Source organism: Castor canadensis, chromosome 4, assembly GCF_047511655.1.
Source record: "Castor canadensis chromosome 4, mCasCan1.hap1v2, whole genome shotgun sequence".
Lineage (NCBI taxonomy): Eukaryota > Metazoa > Chordata > Mammalia > Rodentia > Castoridae > Castor > Castor canadensis.
The window spans coordinates 176,224,537-176,247,342 of NC_133389.1; the positions used below are offsets into that span (position 1 = coordinate 176,224,537).

Genomic DNA, 22,806 nt, shown 5'->3' on the forward strand with positions numbered 1-22,806 from the left:
ATTTAACCAAGTAACATAAGGCTCCTTTAACTGATGTGAATAACACAAACTGAATGTGACTCACACACTAAAATTACCTTTGGGATTGCTAAGAGTTACTTCTTCACCTCTCCAGAGACCCAAGTCAGCTCTCTGCAGTTCCTGAGATACAAGTGCATAAAACTCCAGTGTAGGCCCAAGACCTGTACCGACCTACAAAAAAGAACGAAAAGTAGAATAATTTCAAATTTTAGAAATTGTAGTGCTCTTTTTTTTTTTTTTTTAACCCTGTAAACCTCTTAGTGAGGTTTATACCAACAAGTATTTACTAGGAGGCATAAGACATTATTTTCCAAAACATCCTGATTGGACATTCCTTTAGTCTTGGGCAACTGGAACAAGAACTAGCAGCCCTTTAATTTTTTTCCACTCCCTCTCACCCCAACATTTTAATTGGTTCAACTTCATATACTGATAAAGTATCAGGGATCAATGTGCAGTGCACTGACTATATGTGGATCTCTTTCCCTTTTCAGCCTTTGGGAAACTGTTATTTTAAAATGAACTCAAATGTCATCTTTTCAGGAGAAACTTCTACATCTGACCCAAAGTTTGTCCTCTTTTTTAGGACTTAGATTTCAGTAACTTAGTACTTATTACACTTAGACTTTACCACAAATTCGTTACATGCTTTCATTTAACAGTTGTTTTAGCTGCCTTGTATCTCCAGGCATACAAAAGCCATTTTAATAGTTTTCATGAACAGAATATAAGAGAGAAGGTCTGAATCCATGCCAGCTCCTAAGGACAAACTTAGCCTCACACCAGACACACCAGTACTTCTTAAGCCCCATGGTGCAATGGAATCCCACACACGTACAAGGAAAAGGCCATGTCATGAAGATTCTGATCTTCTAATGCCTACCTTAGAGCCTCAGGCCTGCTGTTTTTTAAACAAGCTGTAAAGGTGATTGTGTAGCCTTGAATAAAAGCACAACTCCATGACATGCAATGATATGAACAAGCCTGGAGCAAATGTCCATAGCCTTATCATTCCTTCAAGACAGCAAGATGTGAAATTTGGACCATAAATGAAGATAGGGTGCTAATGACAACTGTGTATCCTAGTTTGTAATCTGTCATCTGCCAAGAGGGCACATTTCATTTACAAATTACTTCTAAATAAAGGACACTACTTTACCATTATTATAGTCACTTTTAAAAAACGACCCACACTAGCTTTCAAGATTAGATATAGCCCACCAGATGTTTAACTCTTTCAAAACAGTGATCAGCTTGGACCTGGTGACACCATCTTGAATGGTTCACATGCCTTTGTTAGAATTCCAGATTCATCCCAAAATTAGTGCTCCAACTGAGACCTTGCAGCCATTCTTGGCACTTGTCTTTCTTTCTCCCTAATCCAAATCATAAAACAACACTATAAGCTCTGCCTTCAAAACCTATTCGAAACTGATGGCCCACTTTACCCAGCCACCCTCTTTCTATCTGGCCTGCTGCTCAAGACTGTTCAATGGTTTGTATATGAGCATTTCCAACATCTTACATTCTGTTCTCATGGTGGCAACAATGGTCCTTAGAAAAAGCTTTCTCATCTCACCCAGAGCAAAGCACAAATTCTTACGGTGACCTGGAATCCTGTGATCCCTCTTCCTTCCCCCAGTGCCTCTGACCTTGAGCCCAATTACTCTATACTTGCTTGCTGTGCTCTGGCACATTCATCCTCCAACGATCCAGGCATACTGTCTGTTCTTCTGCTAGAGCTATTCTCCAAACAGCAACAACTTATCCTGCTCAAATATTACCTGAGTTCACCCAGCATCCTCACTATCATGCTCCATCCTCTTTATTTTTACTTTTCTTGACCACACACAGTTTAACATGTGTTCATGAATATGTGTGTGTGTGTGCTTCCCCAAACTAAAAGACAGCTCCATCATGGTAGGGACTTTGAATTCCATGTAACAGAGGACAGGGAAGAAGAGAGAAGCAAAGAAAAAAACTGCAGTAACACTTAATGTCCACAAGATGGTGTTTTAAACCAGTTGGTTCTCTCCCTGTGACATAAATTATCCCTGGAGAAAGTCACAGATAAATCAATCTTATTTCCTCCTTCCAAGCATTGTTATTCCTAAGAGCTAAACAAATTTAGCTTAAAACATTAAATCCCATGGGTGTGACTAAAGCACTTTTCCTGAGTCTCCATGGGAGGCGGAAGGCCGTAGACACACTGCTCCAACAACATGACCTAAATTTTCTGAACTTTACATGGCCACTTAAGGGCAGACAGTAAACTCCATAGTCTCCACTGCGAACTTATCATCCCCCGGAGACTGGACCATGTGTGGCATCAATCATCAGGGTGGATTTGAAGCCCTGGTTAACGAGCACAGAAATTTCAAGATAGAGCCAACTTTGATCTGACAATGTAGACCAGGAATCTTTCAGGGCTAGTTAGAAATTCTTTGTGGCTGATTTACGTGGTTGCCTGAAGCTCCATTCATATCCAGAGACAGTTGGGGCACAATGAAGCCAGAGCTTGGAATCTTTTACAGTCAATAGGTAAGACCCATGAGAGAAGATGACAGTCTTCATTTCTGCACCAGCAGTTCAATCCTGGTTCTTAAAAGGGTCAGTGTGAAGTTATTCTGACCTGGTTTAGGTTACATTTAAGATGCAATTCGAACAGAACCACGAAGGATGAGAGAGAAAGATAATCCCAGAAAGTATATTGGAGCAAAAAAGTACAAAGGAGGATGGGGTCATAGCTCAAGTGGTAAAGCATCTGCCTGTCAAGCATAAGAGCCTGAGTTTAAACCCCAGTTCTGGGGAACAGAAGGGAGGGAAGGGAAGTTTAAACAAAGTAAGCACAAAAATGGGTTAGCAGGTTAGAGCAGAGTTCTTGCAGAGGTTTTAACTGAAGAGTCTTACGCTAGCTAGGCAAGGGCTCTCCCACTACTGGAGCCATGACCAGCCCTTTTGGCTTCCATTAATTTTCGAACACGGTCTCGAATTTTTGCCCAGGGCAGGCTCAGACTGTGATTCTCCTACCTACAGTCCTCCCACATAGTTGGGATTACAGACAAACAGCATCATACCCAGTTTGTTTATTGAGATGAAGTCTCAGTTAACTTTTGTTCTCCAGGGCCCAACTCAAAATTGTGATCTACCAATCTCTGCCTCCTGAGTAGCTAGAATTACAGGTGAGAACCATGGTGCCCAGCCAGGTCTTGCAGTCTTATAAAGAAGAAATTTGAACAGGTATACACATAAGAACTACATAATCTGAGCAACAGCCAGGATTAGCGTGGATTCAAAAAGTCCGAATTTCTGGGCTGGTGGAGTGGCTCAAGTAGTAGAGTGCCTGCCTAGCAAGCAGACCCAGAACCACCATAAATAAGTGAATGAATGAAGTCATCCATCCCAATTTCTTCCCTCCCCCATTATCCACTAAGGTCACTTCTCCACAAGACTTTCCTCAGACACCTGAGACAGAACTCCTTGTCTGAAAGCTTCATTCACTTAGTTCTGGCATCAATCCTTTGTCCTGTGTCTCTCCAACTACACAGTAATTTTTTTTGCGGGGGAGGGGGGGCCCCCCGCGGAATACTGGGGTTAAACTCAAGACCTCACGCTTGCTAGCCATGCGCTCCACCACTTGAGCCACTCTGCCAGCCTAACAATGTAACCTTTTGAATGTAGAAATTCTGCCAGAACCTGGATCACTAGCATATAAATATACTTTACAGTACACAACACCTTTAAATTTTAATTTTGGTGACTGAATACTCTTAGGTTAACTCTTCAAAAATTTTTTTCCACTCCCTACCCTGATTCTCAGAAGTTTTAATAAGAAGAAAATGCTTTTAAAAATCAATGAAAAATCAAAGTCATGATAAAGACTTCTTGGATAGCTATAGATAATCCCGTAGCTTAAACTGTTAAATCTATAAAGTACTTCCCATGAGCAGGCACTGTTCTTAACACACGAGCTCAGGTATCTTTGGTGGTGTATTATTGTCACCATATTTTACACAACAGGGGGCAAGTCGGTGGTAGAGCACATGTCTAAATTGTATGAAGCCACAGTTTCAATCCCCAGCATTGTAAAGTAAAAAACATTTAAATTAAAAAAAAAAAGAAATTTAGAAAAGAGGCAAGGCCATTTGCTTTTGTAAATAAATAACTGGTATAGTGGAAGGTTTGTAAATTTTATATCCTTAAGAAGTAGTCAAAATCTCCAAGTTTTGTCTTCAAAATTTGGAGTTCAAAAATACAGAAAATCACTGCTTGAGTCTTTTGGTATACTATCCTGCCTGTTGAAAAGCAACTTAAAAGAAGTAAAAGACAAAGACTGGAAAGGAAGAAATAAAATCTCTTTCTTCACAAATGACAGGGTCATCTACAATAATCGCTAGCAAGCTACAGCTGATGGTCCAAACTACAATAGCCCTAGCCTACTACCTACTTTTGTAATGTCTACACTAAGAATGATCTGTATTTTTAAATAGTTGAAAAAAAAATCTTGAAAATGATAGTGAGCTTCAAGTTTTAGTGATAATAAAGTCATGTTTTATTGAAACTCAGGCATGCTAATTTATTTGTGTCTATAACCACTTCCATGCTACAAAGGCAGAATGGATTAGTTGTGAAGGAGATCATGGGATCCACTAAGTTTAAAATGCTTCTCATCTGGCCCTTTACAGAAAAATTACCCAGGCCCTAGGTCTATAATAATCCTAAATGATCTATTAAAAAACTATTAGAACAAACAGTTAAGTTTATAATTGTCACAGAAAACAAGATCATTATCTACAAAACTCAAATGTCTACAAACCAGCAACTGAAAAGTGAAATGAAAGAACTTTTAACACTATCAAAAAAAATATGTCCGAGAAGAAATTTTAACAAAATATATGCAGAAAGACTTCTAAGTCTTAAATTATGAAGCAATTCTGAAAAAAATTAAAGACAAAGTAGAGAGCTACATCATTTTCTTGGATTGGGAACAGAAATGTAAACATGTCAATTCTCTCCAAACAACACAATTTGACAAAATTCCAACCAAAATCCGTTAATCTTTGAGTAGTCACTAACAGACTGATTATAAAATTTACATGACGTATTAGTTAAGACCAACCTAACAACTCTAAAAAATTCTCACACTACCAGATTAAGATTTACTATGGAACTATAGTAACCAAGATTGTAGGTTAACAGAACCTACGTCTAAAAAGAGAATCAAAATTCAGTTGTGTGATTCCAATCAAAGTGCCAAGATAATTCAATAGGGGAAAAAAATGCTCTTCTCAACAAATAATGCTGGAAAAAAATAAAAGAAGAGTGAGGCATTGTGTCATACACCTATAACCTCAGCATTTGGGAAACTGAAGCAGGAAGACAGCATGTTCTAGGCAAGTCTGGGCTACCTGGAGACACCCTGTCTCAAAAAGGAAAAGTAAAGAAAAAGAAAAACCAGATACAAAAATCTGAAATTCCTATTCGATACCATATATAAAAATTAATTTAAAATGGATCATAGACTAAGGGCTAAAACCGCAGTTTCTATTAAAAGACATACACACGAGAAAATTTTTGAGATTATGGTTTGTGGGAATTTTTTTTAGAATGTAAAAGTACAAAGCAAAAAAATGATAAACTAGATTTCATAAAAATTAAAAACTTCTGCAACAGAAAAAGATCAATCATAAACTAGAAGAAAATAATAGCAAAACATTAATGCAAGTTTTGAATCCAGAAAATAGATCCTTTAACTCAATAAAACAAAAACCCAATAAAAAATTAAGGAAAACTCTTGGGGACTTTGCCAAAGAATACATAATAATAATTAATATGCAGCACAAAGATGGCCAATGTCATTAACTGTAAGGGAAATACAAATGAAAACCATAGTCAGATACCTCTACAAATTCACTAGAAGAACTAAATTTAAAAGTCTGATAATACCAAGTGTGACTAAATACATCAAACAAGTAGAACTCATATACATACATTCTGATGGGAATGTAAACTGTGCAGCCCATTTGGGAAAAGTTTGATATTACTTATAAAATTAGAACATATTCAGGGCTTGAAATGTAGTTAAGTGGTAGAGCAGGGATTTGATTCCCAACACCTCAAAAAACAAAAACAAAAACACCCAAAAGCAATTCAATTACGAGGTATTTACCCAAGAAAACAAAAAAAAAGTGTCTACAAAAAGACTTCGGCACAAATGTTCTTGGCAGCGTTACTCAAAGTAGCAAAAACTAAAAAGAATCCAGTGTGATGACTGGTAAACATATTACAGAACATCCACACGACATAGGACTACTCAACCCCTGCCAAAACAAATCAATACATGCAGCAACACGAATGAATATTATGATGACTACATCACTACAGGATTACATTTATGAGGAGGTTAAAAAAAAAAAAGAGGCAAAGCATTATGAGGTCAGAAAATAGATGAATGGTTGCTGGAGCTGGGGACATAAGAGAGGACAAATTGCCAAGTGGTCTGAGATTCCCTTTTATAGTGGTGGATGGTCTTCATCCTGACATGGTAGTGGTCAAAAACTGTACATCTGTCAACTCAGGACTGCACATTTTTATACTGTGCAGTTTATTACTATATCTCAGTAAATGTGACTTTTTAAAAAAAGCAGTTCAAAAATTTCTAAAAAGTTGTTAGATGTTTAAAATAATCTTCCAGTTTATCAACTTCAAAGGTTACACAAATGTGCTCTTATGCCAAAAAAAGCTATTTTATACTTGAACCTCTGAAAAATGGAGAATTTAAGAATAATCCAAGAGAAAATAGACAGAAGTTTAGTTTTTAGCTATATTTTCCAACTGCCTTTCAGAATAATCCCAAGAAATTCAAGTGACATTTATTGAAAGCACAAATCAAGCTATAAACAACATCATTGGATTCATATGCTCACCTCATTTTCATATTGGATTTCTAACATGGCCCGGGAGCTGCCCAGGTCCTGCATCACAGACTCAGCTTGTTTCAGCAGCTCCTCTCTGTTCACGGTGCGCTACAAAGAAGTACAGATATGAGGAAAGTATGCTCTGCTTACACTGTGCTTTTTCATCAACAGGTGCCATTTCTGTAAGTGCAAGGCAATCAATTTAATTGGTAAAAAATCATTGCCTTAAATGTATATCTCAGAAAAGGGTAAAAAGTAGCTACATTGCTACAAACACCAATAGTACCCTGGCATAGATGAAGGAAAGCTAGATGCCATGTGGTTACCAAGAATTGTGGAAACCCATGCCAATTTCAGAAAATTGAATTTGGAGAAGAAAAGGATCTCTGTCAAACATCAATACAGTTCGGGGCTGCAGCTGCATGACATCTCCCTGGGCACATGTATACCTTTATGATGGAGAAATAAGTATGAGATGAGAGAGGAGAAAGGTGAGCTGGAAACCTACTGGCTTTGACCTGCCATATCCTACAAGCACTACTATAGATGCATCCTAATGAGATTCATGAAGATGACAAAGGTCTTGCCATTTCTAAAGCATGGCAAGACTGCTATTTATGGAATCCTCATGAGACAAATGAAGACAAATAACATGATTTGTTTTTAAGTACAATATGTGCTGTTTTGTTTCTTGCTACAAACCCCTTCCACTCTTTTTTTTTTTTTTTTTTGTAACTGTTAATGACTTTTATGAGACTTTAGGACGTAAAAACTTTTGGAAGACAGATTATATCCTTACAGGCAGATGTACAGAAACATCATCAGAGAAAAACAGTGTGGGCCAGAAGTGTGGGGTTGATCTCACATGAGAATGGCTCAGGACACTGTGGTTAACAGTCCAAGTGTGGACCGTGATTAGAAGCACAGAGATGAGATTAGCAACACTGAAGCTGCCGGCGAGGGAGACTCAAAACATATTCAGGACTTTGTTTCAGTCTCTTATAATTGGAGTGATTTGTTAAGGGAGAAAAATAGATCTGGTTAGGTCTAAATATCACATAAACGGTATTTTAAAGAGGGATGCTATAGTTGAGCTCCTAGTGTAGAATGAAAAGAAAGTATCAGAAAAGATAAGATCCTTCCTTTGTACAAGAGTATGGTAACTAAAAGGACAAAAGGAAAAAAAAAGGAATTGTAGAAACGATTTCAGAAACTAAGGGAAAACACTTTTAATATACACTAAAAAATAATCATACAGCTAGTTCCAAGAGATTGAAAGCTAATACAGAGGTGATTAAGAGAGATAAAATGATTACTGTGTCTATTTTGGGCCTCCAAAACCAACAGGCATAATTAGTAACATAACATTTCTAGTTTTCCCTTTATTTTGAAAAGCTTAGCTTAAGTATACTTGGGAGAGAGACTTACTTTTTTTCTATCCAATCTAGGTGCAACTCTGCTATCTTGAGAATCAGACTGGTTGATTTCTGGGTTGGTATCAAGTAATCTTTGCATTGCCCGGTCCCGATCAAATGCAGTTACATAAAAAAGCATTTGCCGGGTATCAAAAGGAAAGAAAAATGGGCTGTAAAAAGATGCAATATAAATTGATTATCTGGATAAGAATCAGAAGCCATTTAAAAAATCAAAACCTGTATTAGAAACAACTAATGTGATACAGAATAATTATAACCAATAAAGTAGTCAAGGGAAATTGAGTTGAAATTTTTTTCATAATTCTTGTTGGGTTTTAATTTTAGAGCACTTTGCTGAGACAGGGTCTCAGTGTGTTGCCCAAGATGGCTTCGGATTCCTTGACTCAAGCGGTTCTTCCAAGACTCTTAATCAGATGGACTTGAGATGAGCACCACCAAACCTGACTCTGACTGAAATTTCAAAGTGCCAGGTAATAATGTGTTAAGTAGCCTCTCCACGTAAAAATCTGAAGTGTTAACCTTTAAAATCCTACACTTCAAAGTCTATCCAAAATCATCTGCAGTCTACTCCAAAGCTTTTAGGAAGCATACCATGACTAGTGGAAGCTAAATTTTAAATGACTACCCCTCAAGAGGTTGCTGCCCCACTCCTGCCCCCAACCATACATACAGAAGCAATGGCTTTACAACCTCAGTTTTCCTTCCAGCTTCTGGCTATTTTAAGCACCCAAAACTGAAAAAAATCAGCCACTGAGTTCAAAGAACCAACCCTGCAGTCTTACTGTATTAAGGTTTTCCTGCCTCTTGGTGCATGTTGTGATGGTTCTTGACACCAGTGCCAGATGCACTTCTTACAACGACCTGAGTTTTCTAATCGGTTGTGTCAAATATGGCAGCCATGTAAGGAGTGGCAAGTGAAAAATCTGAATTTCTAACTTCATTTCATTGTAATTAATAATTTAAACGTAAATAGCCTCACCTACCCAGTGGTCACTTTTTCTTTTTTTTAAATCCAGGACAGAGTCTCTCTGGTTCAAAAGGCCCAAAGAAGCAAAGAAATATGCCACTGGAAGTCCAATTTTAGGATGGCAGAGGATTTGACTCCCCACAATCAAATGTACTTGTTATGTTCCCATTTCATATAGAAAAACATGTACAAACAAGGAAAACTGCTGCCAGTCCCAACTTGACTGTCTGTCTATATGCTGAAAGAATACTATTTAAGGAAGTTGTGATTAAATGACAATGTTAATATTTGAACAAGTACACCACAGGTTTTGTGGTGCTCACAAGTGTTTCTATAATAAAATATGTAAAGACCAACATTCACAAAACCATCAAAGTGATTGTCTTACCAGGTTTTTCCTAACTCAGTAAGCCATGTTGGGATGTTTCCTGTCATGATTACTAAAGGATCTTGAAGTTGCCTATTTGCTTTTGCTGTCAACTTACTGTTAATAAATTCACTAGTTGGAATAATCTCCTTGCACATTGCATTCTGTAAAACATAAAAAAAATGCATGTAGGAAAACATTAGGATTATAAATTCACAATCTCTCTATTTCCAAATATATGCAGGGTACCTACATTTCACCTGCTGGTATCCAATATACAATACACAGCTTCTTGCTACTATATCCCAAATCTCATAATATATTGTTCAAACTCCCCCACCCTCACAAGACACTGGTCCTGGCCCAGCTACTGATGTGGCAGCTAATGTTTCATGTAAAACCAACTCCTTCCCTTTTCTCTTCCTGATGTAACTATTAAAGGGAGCATGCAACTTTTACCAACTTTTTACTTGACTTACAACGAGTTTACATTTTGTTAAATGTATCTAAAGAAAATTAACTATAATAAATCCATGCCCAACTTCCGTGGTATATCTTAATTTCGTTAATTTACAACTGGAGAATACTTAACAAATCTGCCAAGAGAATCTAGGAATGTGTGCCAGGAAAAAAAAACAATGTAGGGGACACATGTGTATACATGAGTATTTGTTTTTCAGTGGGCTAGGATCTCAGCATTTAGCTGAATCTCTATTTCCATTTTCAGTGACAAGAACAGTCACAAATCACTAAAGAGAAAGGATGAGTCAACATGTCACGAATAACAGACCATAAGAATTTCTTAAGTACACAACATTACTCACATCATACAAGTAGTACCAGTACCGACTGATGGCATGTAAAACTCTTAAAAGAAGGATCACATCTAACGATGGGTCTTCAAAGGTGATATTTTCAGGTGGTGTGGGAATGAGGTAAACTTCTAAAGGATTTGATACTGATGGGCACACTCCATCTAGGGGCAAAAGATTCAAAGTTTAAGTTTCGATCAAAGTTATTATGGCTAAGCCAGCAGAGCTAGTCATCTTATCCATGAAGTTTTAACTGAAAGCTATTGTATTTAATTCTTGGTAGGGTATTAACTGGAGACATTTCCCCCTTTTTATCTTATACAAGTGACTTATTTGCACCTCTCCCCTGTATCAGAAACAACAGTTAATAATAAAATGGTCAGAGAAGAGTAAAATCAAACCACTGAAATTTAGGATAACTGTTAGAGAAATTTCCTAAATTTTTTCATATACAACTTTTAAATATCATATATTAGTATAGGACATAATTATAAATGTAGTAAAAAAACCATCTTATTTAATCAAAGGCTTAGGACTTAACAAATTACAACAACTTTTAAACAGGACCTGTGATTCCTTTAATTTTAGATTTTTTTAAAAAGCAGATGGACTGAAACAGCTGTCATTTATTTTACCAAGTAAAAGAATAAAATAATCACAACACCATCACTTTAAGAGCATTCTTAAGATTGAACATCTCAAAATTAAGAGCATTTAAAATAGAACGAACTTAGATTTATGAGAAAAATTGTTACAATGTCTTTATTTCTGTGGAACCAAGGAAACTGGTGTTTAAAAATTACTATAAGAGGTGGTCCCTATGGTATGGTAAAAATAGCCTAACTGCTCAGGAGTTATTACCATAATAAAAAAAGATGGGGAAGAGGAGGTATGCCCAATTAGAAAAGAAGTAAGTACTGCAAAGAAAAGTTCCTCAGAAAACAATGTACATTATGCAGTCCTTATGTTATCTGAAACTGATTCCAAGATTATAATAAATAATAGAAGTATCTTCTTTACTAAATGTTTTCTACTGATGAAATTTGTTTCACTCTACATGAAAACATGAATTCTCTAAAAACTGAGAATGTAAGTTTGTGGCCACTTTCTTTTCAAATTTAATTTTGTAGATTCTTAACTTTTTGTTTTCTAGACCTTAAAAAGCCAGGCATCTGATTGAAAGAATTCAAATTGTAGTAATTTCATAATTATATTCAAAGAATTTACTAGATATAAATCACAACTTTAAAACCATGAACACAAGAAGACTACCACCTGATACATTATCTTACCGTGCCATAACTCATCATGCTTTTTTGCATTTCTGGGGGAAGTTTTTGTTGGAGCCGTTTGGGCTCTTCCTCTTTTTCCACCAACACAATCTTTATTACTTTCTTCATCCTCTCTCACAGGTTTGTACCTAAGGTGGTGAGACAGAATGTAAGCCAGATGTAAATTTTAAACCTGCAATTCTGTCTACAATTCCCAAGTCCAAACCACAGAGTGAACACTTGGAGTTCCCAGAAAAATTCTCTGAAGTCTACCCTCTGTCACGCTCCTCATTTTGGATTCAGAGAATTACCAACAGCACAGCTTCCTAGAAGAGACCACCTAGCCTACATCTTCTTAGGAGGGACCATCTGAGAAACTCCATGAGTGGTTTTGGAAGAATGACTCTCTTTGTAAGAAACAGACACTAATGCATGGTAATGCATGAATCTGTATCCAAACACTTTAAGAACTCTATAGAGATGGGAAACTTACTATATAATGGAACATCAAGCTGTGGAGACAATTTTTGTCCAATTAAAGATATTATGCATCTTAAAAAAGACCAATGTAAACTACTAGTATTGCCCATGACTGTGTTTTCTAGTAGACTGAATGAAGAAGCTACATGTATACATATATGCACAATTAAATATTTGGAGATTTTAGTAATTAAAGTATAGGATTTAGAGCTCCCTCTCTTAACAAGTCAGCCATGAATTTAATATAAATTCAAAAACACACAAATAGTTTTGAAGTTCATAAACACCAAAAGAAATAATTTTCAAACTTGCCATATTGTATGAGTCTTTGTCCAAATACCAGCTCTCCCTAAAGGATTGCTCTCATCATCCGTGGATTCTCTTTCGTCTTCAGCCTGTATACTGAACTGCCGCACTGCCTGATACACAGTCATGTTATAGGGCAGCAAATGTTCTCCAATGTAAAATTGTAGCCTGTGTCTTACATTTCCTGAATTTAAGAACTGAGCAGCCTGAATAAAGCAAAGCAAAATTCACTTAAGCTACAGGTACTGATGTTTCTAAAGTAATCCATCCTTACCTGCTAGGGATATAGTCCCAAAACCTTCCTAGATGTTTGAAATACAGATAGTACACATAGGTCAAATATCTCTTTTCTGAAATGCTTTGGTCCCAAAGCATTTCCGATTTCTTAATTTTTAAAAAATTTTAGGATACTTACATATACATATTGAGATATCTTAGAGATGGGGACCCAACTCCAAACATGAAATTTTAATTTATGATTCATATACACCTTATAAACACAGACTTGAAGGTAATCATTTACAGGATTTTTAGTTTACCTGAATTTTTACTGCAAATTGTCACACAACCCCAAATGTAGAATTTTCCTCTTGTGATATCATATAAGCACTCAAGAAATTTAGGAGCTTGAAACATTTTGGGTTTTCATCACACTAGGGATGCTCAGCCTATTACACTCTTTTGCCCTGTACATACACAACTATGCTCAAGCTTAATTTAAAATTAGATATAGGAAGAGATTAATGATAATAACTAATAATATAATGAAATTTATACAGGACTTATTTAAAACTTACAAATTAGTCCCTTCTAGAATTTTCCACATAATATTTTCTGACAGTGGTCAATGATGGTAACTTAAATCATGGAAAGCTAAACCTCAAATAAAGGGTGACTACTGTATATTACAACATGGCAGGAAGAGTATCTTACCAGAGACTCATCTATTTCCTCATCTGATCCATCATCATCACTGTCTTCATCATCTTCTCTTACTCTTCCATAACCTAAATACCCCCAAAAAAGACTGTTAAATGCCTAGCAGATAAATGGTTAAATTGTTTTAACCATTAGGAAAAACATTACACTGATCTATAAAGCAGAAAGATCTAAAAAGAATTCTCACAGAATGTTCTATTACATTCCAACATGATAAATTAGCTCACTCAGATTAGTTAATCCCTAGTAAATTCAACAATGCCTACATATTAACAGTAAAAGCACAAGTTCCTACTTGTCTATGTTTTATCAGAAATAGCACTGAACAAGGAAATAGCTTATGTATCTTTTAACACTAATTTCATCCCAAATACCTGTGTAACAAAGAATATATGAAAGTACCTCTAACTACAAGGTATCTCTCGATAGCTTGTACCAATGCCAAGGGATCGATCTTCACAGGTCCACCCTTCCACTGCTTCACATTTGCACAATCTGGATGTCTTTGTAACTGGCATTTTAACTGATGAGTATTGAAAAATTTTAAAGCCTGTGATCCTCTGTTAAGAGAAAAGCTCAAAATAATTTGTGAAAAAAAGTTATTCTATTATTTTCACAATCAATATTCATGAACTTAAATAAAAGCAAGATAATACAAACATAAGCACTTATCAGTTATGAATATGATTAATGCCAGCAATTCAAGTTATTTACTACAAGTTATTATAACTAAGAAAAGACCACTGTATTCGTGCATATAAAAGGTTAAAAAAAATAACATTTGGCCTCTACCACATGAAGCAAAAATACCCAGGTAAGCAGAAAAATCATGAATACTGATAGCCATAAAATGCCACGGATATTAAGTGATTTCTCTGGCATAAAAATTCTTCAACTATTTGTATTTCTGCAGTATTTTATCCTTTTCTATTATATTCTACTTAAAAACAAAGAAAACCCCTCTTTTCTGCCTTTAAAGATTTCAGCTTTGAAATTAAGAACTAACCTTCAAATTCAATTTGCAACATACTTTTGAATGAAGCAGTTTAATAGCTACATCCATTAATATTTGGTAATGATGTATTATAAATACCTCATTTCTGAAAAGCTCACACAAAACTTAAAATTCAGTTACCTAAAAGATTTCATAAAGCATGCCAACAGGAGTATGGAAAAGAGTATTACAAATATTCAAAATGTACATCTACATTTCTATGTAATATTTTATGTATATATGTACATATATAAACACACATATTTCATGCAAATCTGAAAAAAATGAAAAACTTCATGGCTTCCTCAAGTTTAATTTAAAATGTCCCTTTAAGTCAACAACTATTCCAGGACTGAATAATAATCAAAATTGAGTCTGGGCATGGTTGCTCATGCCAGAAATCCCAGGTACTCAGAAGGCTGAGGTAGGAAGATTTGTGTTCCAATGCCTACCTGGGCAAAATGTGAGACTCTACCTGAAAAACAAACTAAAAGCAAAACAACTGGGGTGTGGCTCAAGTGATAGCGGGCTTGCCAGTAAGAGCAAAGCCCTGAGTTCAATCCCCAGTACTGGGAAATTAAACAAAATTGAATACAAAGTGTACATCAAGTTTCAAAGTGGAAAACAAGCCTATAGTTCACCCTATGGTGGATTTATTTAAAAATAGATACAGGTTCCAAATTTTAGGGCTTCTTAAAAAACATCAGAATGTGGATTTTAAAATCACACTAGTTTTTATTTTCTAGGCTTCCAATTAATACATTCTACGAAGCTTGTAACACTCTATAACTCACAACAATTAAATTTTATAATTAATTCTTTCTGTAGTGCCTCATGACTCCTTAACACTACTGTATGTTAGGGAAAAAATTAGAAATACTTACATATTAAAATCTATCAAAGTATAAGGTTATAAGCACTTATCACATACAGAACCATTGTAGAATGTAAAGATTTTATTACCCATATTCATAGAATTCTTAGGAGAAGTTTTTATATTAAAACATATCAAGTTAAGGAAAATTACACAAGCCTAATAGAAAAGTTGTCAACATAGTCACTGGTTTATATACGTTTAAAACATCAGATTTAAGACACATGGTATGATCTAAAAGATAAAAATATTTGATTCATTCTTTAGATACTCAATTTCTTTAGTAATTATAGAAAAATGTTCTTTAGGTAGACCAAGACTTCTCCAGATCTCTTGACACTTTTTATCTCAATAAAAGTAACCACAAAATTCTAGTGGCAAGGGAACACCCAGGCAATGGTCCTTACCTTCCTCCAGTGCCATTTCCACTAGGGAAATCATGCACTTTGACTGGAAATTGCTCCATCTGGCTGAGGCAGTTGTTCATCTTGTGAACTAATGCCAACAAAGGTGCATTACCCATTGGTTCTACTCTTCCAATGGGCTCTTCTCCAGGAAGCTAAGTTATAAATAAAGCAACAGGTTAAACATGCCATCTTAAAAATAACACACTCTTCAAAAATAAGGTGTTTTTACAAAAGAGAACTACTCATTTTTATTTTTTATGACAGATTTGGTGGGACATTTCCAAATTTTTTTTAAAAACCACTCTATTTTTATAGCCCTAAATCCTTTATTCATAATTCATGAATCCAAACAGCTCTGAAAATACAAGTCATTTGGTGGCACCACTTGACCAGACAGATACAAAACTACTTACAGCTCTTTTTCACTTGATTTTAGTAAGGACAGTCAGGTGTTGCTGCTGAAGTATTTTAACTCGTATGATACAGACAACTGTTCAGAATCCACCGTTTTTCTTTTTTCTTTTACAGCAAGAGGAACTGAACCCAGTACACGGGCTAGCTAGACAAGGGCTATACCATTAAGCCACATCCCCACCCTCTAAGCAGTTTCAGATACGAGATTACAGACCTGAACATAATCTTAGGCGTGGTTTAAGACTTCACCCAACACTGTGACACATTTATTGAAGCTGCAATAAGTTATCAACTCTGTTCTAAGTACCCTCATAAGTAAAAATATTATTAGCAGTGCTTAAAAATGCCTGTGAACACTACTGAAAGGTTGAAAAGTTTTGCTAATCCATGGGAGAGTAGACCTATTACACGGATAATCCAGAGAATTTCCTAAGGGCTGCCTTCTCTAAAGTAGTTGTAACGGAACAATGTTAAATCAGCATTATTTAAGAGTAAGTGTCTCTTGCTCACCACTGAGAATGAAGGAAGGGGAGTCAGAGTCTTTGGATCCTGGCCTTGTAATCCACATTATAAACATTATAAACAATGACAAAGCAGTGAGTGGAACTATTAGGACTGTATTTTATGTACAAAATGGAAATAAAGGTCTACTCCATCTTACGTCTATAGTCTTATACATCATATCTACCTATTTTCCTAAAGGAAGATAATGTAAATTGCTAAATGTTTAAAAAACAGAATAAAATATAGTCATGGGAGAGAGACTACTATTCATGACCTATCTGGCAGGGCAGGGGAAAAAAAATCCTCTCAAGATACTTGTCAAAGGAATAACCATTACCTACTGGAAATGATGACTGGAAAGAAAATGCATGCATTTGTGAACACTGATTCTCAGATTAAGCTATGCAAGCATTATTAGTTAACTTACTGGAGAAGAAAAAAATACATGAAGGAATCGCTTTAATCTGATCTCTCTGCTCACGGCATCCTTTTCACTTTTAGATGTCAAATACAGCAACAGCTGCTTCACAAATCCACTATGCTGGATTTCAAATGATGAAACATCTGATTCCGAGACTATGCTACGGATTTCTACAAGGCACTCAGCTCCACCATCCACCTACAAGAGATGGGAATACAATTTCTATACTGATTTAAATAGCATTTTGTAAACAAACAATTCACATTTCCTCAGAAGGAGTCACATTTTATTAGTACATTTTATTAGTGCATTTTTTAAAAGGAGGGTGAGGGAGGTGTGCATTCTTAATAAATCCTTGGAAAATAGGGTCTTACACAAAGAGTGTTAAATATTTCATGATGAAAAATAGTACAAAAAATAATATGTGTACCTTTCTTTTTGGAGGGAAAAAGGATGCAAACTTAAATTGAATAAAGAGCTGTAACACCAGAATGAAAAGATCAAACAAGAATACAACACATAGCTTTAAGTTAATACATTTTAAATCTTAATGAGATGGGTAATTTCTTAGAAAACAGTAATCAGTATTACTCAAGGTATATCAAAAAAACACAATCGTGAAGAATCAGGTGAAATGTAAAAGGATAAATCCTCTACACTCTCCAGTTAATTACTCTGAGATCACAGGTGAAGGAGGTGAAGAGGCCAATCAACTCTAATCCCTATAGTTGAAGAGGATTTAGAAGATATGTGCTTCAATGACTTTTCTGCAATCTCTGCATTTGTAAAGAAATGCAGATGTAAAATACATGGGATGTAAAAGAAAGTCAGAGATGAGATTTCTTACACATTTAATAAGATGATGAAATATGACAGTCGACAAGTAAAAGAAATTATTAGTGGCAAAGATAAATGATTGGCTTAAAAAAAAAGTTCATTTGTGTTAGTTAAACCCATGGAAAGCTAGAAAGTTGTCAAGGAAAGAAGAGCAAGAATGTGGAGATGCCATGAGACTGAAAAGGACTAGGAAGGCGCACTGGACACAGCACCTGGAGGTTGAGTTGTTCAGTTGCAGCACAAAGTCTCTGAAGGACATTCAGTGCAGGGTTGCTTCCATCCATATTCTCAGAACTGAAATAACGCTCCACGAATTTATGAGCCTGCTCCTTAATCCAACCTTTAATTTTTTCTCTATAAGGAAAAAGGAGGAATTAAAGTCTCAATGTACATACAAAGGCTCTCGATTAAAACTGTTGATCACAGGCAAATAACTACTAGATTAAAAACCTTTCTGAGTCATGTTTATAGATTAATAAATTCAGATTCCATATTAACCAAATTAAGTTTCATTTTGAAAATGAGCCAAGATGTACCTAGAGAATTATTCAGGTACTTTAAATACATTACAAGTCATTACCTGAGCAGTTAACAAGATGTTCTTATTTTGGGGGAATCATACAATGTAAAATTTTAAAGTGTTCACACCCAAGTGCAAATTATATGCGCTTGTTTCCTAAAACATAGACTCCTGTTCCCTGGAGAGTTGAAGCTGTACAACAGAAACATCTACCTCCTAGGTGCATAATAAGCTATGAAGAATGAGACCTAGCTATTTAAATTACAAGCAATGATGGCTTTCAAAAATATATTTGCCTAATCATTTTCAATGGAAATTCAGAAAACTAGTATCCAAAACAAACAAAAATAAATTTTCACAATGGTATTTGTTTTAAGTTCATATTTGCAGAAGTGATAATCCATTAGTATTCTACATTCAGAATCCACAATATAAAACAATTCTCATGAATTTTAAAGCCATAAATCGGTGTGAAATAGCTTAGTTAATGGTAGAGTTCTAAGCTCTTTTTGTTAAAACGAAAAAAGACGTCAAAAATGTGAGTGTAGACAGAAAATGCAAGCTTTTCCTTGTCTAAGACACAACTGAGGAAAAGACTTCAGAGAAAAAAATTTGTTTCCTTTTGAACATATATGACCTTCCAGTTAAGAGTTATCAAATGGCATTTTTGTTTGTTTTTTTTGCCTATACAGGGGTTTTGAACTCAGGGCCTCATGCTTGCTAGGCACCTCCCACTTGAACCATGCACCTAGCACTCAAATGGTGCTTTAAAATATTAGACAAGAACTTAAAATAAAGCCAGATGCAGAGTTCATGAACTGAGAATCTATCTCTATCCTTGAGCTATGCCTCTTCTTAACAACCTAAAGTTCTGTTTCCCTGTGTCCCCTCCAAACAACGATTCCCTGAATGCAATAATGTTAAGGTTTTCTGATACAGGAATAGAAGCAATACAGAAGTCCCACCACTTCACCTATTATTGGATAGAGTGTCCTTTGAGGCAGCCCTGGCAAGACCACTAACTCCTGCAGTTCGTGCTGGCTCAATGTTGTTGCTGTTGGACTGTGCACTTAACCTTCCCCACGTTTTTGGATTCAAGCTTGCCAGGAAGGAAGATTTAGGTGACTGAGTGGTAGTGGGGCTTTTAGCTATGAAAAGAAAAGAGAACCTACAGTTAAATTGTATGAAAACCAACTGAATTTAATACTCACAATTTTAATAGATTAACTGAACGAACTAAGAACAGTGGGTCTTCAGGAAACTTACTGCTACCACCTTCCCTTCTACCTCCCTACAGTTTCAAAAAAAAAAAAACTTACCTTGATTGTCTACTTTGTCATCGTCTCTTGGAGGTGAGTACTTTGGCCTTCTTGGCCCTCGTTTGGGCAGTCGTTTTCTCTTTAGAACATCACTTAATCGACTATCACATGAGAAAATATGAGATAAGTTTAGTAATTGCCACTGAAAAAGCAAGCTAAAATGGCAGAAACAGTAAGTTACAAAATATTGTCATAACAGGGTATTTTTTCACTTAGTGATTATTTAAAGCTAAGACTGGGCCATTCAAATTCTAGAGGTGTATGGATATAGAAAATTATTAAAAACTACTAAAATTAAGCCAAATAGAACATTTGATTAATCATCTGTGTTCAACTTTATTATAAAATGCAATGCATGAACTGTATTAAAAACAAATACACAATACAAAGAGTCAAAACAGTGAGAACTGTGTAATCACCAACTAGAAAAGGAGTACATTAAATGTGAATGCCGTATTTCTTCCCTAACCTAAACGGCAACAAAATACACATAGCACTTAATGTCCATACCATCAAAATACTTCCCCGCTTATATACTACCCAAAGTAAATTTCCTGGAGTGACAATGGAAGAACACTATAAATGAATGCATTTATACACACTTTAGACTTTTAATGTATGTGCAAATCTAGTAGGTTTAGACTATAAGTAACCTTTTTTCAATTAGAACGACACATGTGTCCTATTTTGTTGAGACAGGGTCTTACTATGTAGATCAGGCTGGCCTTGAACTCATGATCCTTCTCTCCTGTCTCAGCCTCATCAGTGCTCACTCCCTAACTAGAGACTTTGTTCTTAAAAACACTGCCAACAATTTGAAAACAATAGATTATTAGACTAACAAAGTTATGTAAGATGAACAGATGAAAAATGTTCTGGTTCAGCCAGTCTGTAGCTCCAATGAAATTAGAGAATTTGGGAGCCATCTTCCAATATGTAACACTTTTATGAAATACACTTAATGTGTTTTCAAATGTGCTTGATAGTCAGGAAAAACAGACTTTCAAAAGATGAATTTAAATATGATCGAATAATTTGTTTTAAAAATAAAGTTGCTGAGTACTTTTTACTTGGAATATAGAACCACATAAGACTGAAAATATTTTGAGAAAAAGATACTTTCCAGTATTTGGAATCATCAACTGTTAAGACTCTAGAATCAACTCCAACTCTAATTTAAAGTGGCTCAGAAATACTGCATTTGTCTGAGCTGTATCACAGCACCCTGAAATTTTCTGAGGACCTACAATATCTTGGTCACCATGATAGCATTAAAAAGCAAAACCCTGCAATCGTTCAGGGTTACTGTAGCAACCATGGTGTGAGAGTGGAGCTGCGTGGAAAGGGAACACAGCAGACAAGCGAAACCTCAGAATAGGGAGGGTACAGAGACCCAAATATTCCCTAGGCCCTCTCTCCTCAAACTTGGTTTGGTAATATAGATACCACCTGTTTTCCTAAAATAATTTAAGTCACTGGACTAGAAGGCGCAGTTTGTTGTTACAAGTCGTAGAAATGCCAAAACGCCTACTTAAGCTAGAGTGGACAACTACCACCAGGTGGCACCAAAAGCAGTTCTTTTCATCCCCTCCCTGCAAAGTTTAGTTTGTTCACTTTAGTTTTTAAGACTCTACTTATTCAGTATTACTACGTTTTATCAATATCTGAAGAAGCAACATGTAAAATCCCAATTAGATTCTAAATTTCAGAACTGAATCTAGCTTATCATGTACTATTCACATAGCAATACTGAAGTTTCTAACAAAATTAAAACCAATATGAGTTTTGCAATATTCTTAATGGCACAGTGTAACAAAGATGAGAAGTCAAGAAACAGATGGAAGTAGCAATTTTTAAGAAGTGCCATTTTCCCTTATTAAGAGCAAAGTATTTACTCCTATTTGCCAACTTATTATAAATGGGAAATTAGATTTTTAATATTTAGTATTCTCCACTGTATCAACACTTAGACATCACAAGAGCAGGTATGCAGTACGTAGCAGTACATTAAATAATCACAGTTATGTAACCAGAAACACATGGCTGAAATACTAGCTCTATAACACTGTGAAAGTTGCTAATGTCTCTTCAGACTTAGTTCCCTTGTATAACAACAGGAATAGCATGTGTCTCTTATACTTCCTAAGGTTTCCAAAAATGTTTTCTTTCCATTCCATTAAGCATATAATAAAAGACAAAGGGCTGGGATACAGTTCAGCAGTAGAAGCGCCTGCTAGCATGTGTTGAGGTCCTATGCTCAGCCATACACCACCCCCAAAAAAATTCCACACAGAAAATGTCCACTCTCTCTGGGATTTTATCATTTTACTCTATGAGACTCGGGTACCAAAGCAGAGCTAAAGGCAAAGAACACAAGAATCACAGCAGAACTCCCACTCACCCTTGAGGGCTCAGATCCAGAGAATCATCTCTGCTATGCTGCAAGCTGGGTGATCCCAGATCAGCTGTAGCATTGGTGGCGGCTGTAGCTGTTCCACTGCTAACTGACGTTGTGGAGCCCAAGGATCCTGACCCATTTGTACAAGCCTTTGGTGGACTCGTCAACAAAGATTCTGACTCTGCTAAATGCTTTACTTGATGCATTACACCTTTATTATAACAGGGATGAAAAGGAGGCAATTTTAATCAGGAGCATCTCCACCATTACAAAAATCCCTAAAAGCTAACACTGATATGCAGGGAACTGCTTGAAAAATAACTGGTAAGCAGGGATGGGAACAGTTTAGAAGCCAGAGTTTTCATTTAGACACCAATCAGAAAAATATAACAAAAACATAAGACAATGAATGCATTCTAAGTTTCAAAACCATATATTTTAAAAAAGCACTACTCAAAGTTCAAAATATCCCTTATATAAACAATGAATTTTAGAAATACAGTGCACCTTGTGATATGATAGCCAGACCAAGAGGAAAAGACCCAAACTTGCAGCTAACTTCCAAGAGCAACAGGAGACAGGAGACAAGACCACAGTAACAC

The 22,806-nt window shown here is 35.9% G+C and overlaps 1 protein-coding gene across 17 annotated transcripts in view; it reads right to left on the reverse strand.

The window, feature by feature from the left end:
• Trip12 (thyroid hormone receptor interactor 12) overlaps positions 1–22,806 on the reverse strand; it is a 144,052-nt gene that overhangs the window by 9,422 nt on the left and 111,824 nt on the right. For 12 of the 17 annotated variants that reach the window (XM_074071922.1, XM_074071923.1, XM_074071936.1 and 9 more), the window contains 15 exons: positions 22,208–22,415; positions 19,807–19,907; positions 19,461–19,635; positions 18,180–18,321; positions 17,137–17,328; positions 15,792–15,943; positions 13,919–14,091; positions 13,511–13,584; positions 12,584–12,783; positions 11,813–11,940; positions 10,533–10,684; positions 9,730–9,872; positions 8,367–8,523; positions 6,948–7,046; positions 78–192 (listed from right to left, as the gene is read on the reverse strand). In XM_074071922.1, the coding sequence (XP_073928023.1) occupies positions 78–192; positions 6,948–7,046; positions 8,367–8,523; positions 9,730–9,872; positions 10,533–10,684; positions 11,813–11,940; positions 12,584–12,783; positions 13,511–13,584; positions 13,919–14,091; positions 15,792–15,943; positions 17,137–17,328; positions 18,180–18,321; positions 19,461–19,635; positions 19,807–19,907; positions 22,208–22,415 (2,211 nt within the window). The remainder of the gene's footprint in view (positions 1–77; positions 193–6,947; positions 7,047–8,366; positions 8,524–9,729; positions 9,873–10,532; positions 10,685–11,812; positions 11,941–12,583; positions 12,784–13,510; positions 13,585–13,918; positions 14,092–15,791; positions 15,944–17,136; positions 17,329–18,179; positions 18,322–19,460; positions 19,636–19,806; positions 19,908–22,207; positions 22,416–22,806) is intronic. The other 5 variants (XM_074071935.1, XM_074071934.1, XM_074071931.1 and 2 more) reach the window with 1 other exon arrangement.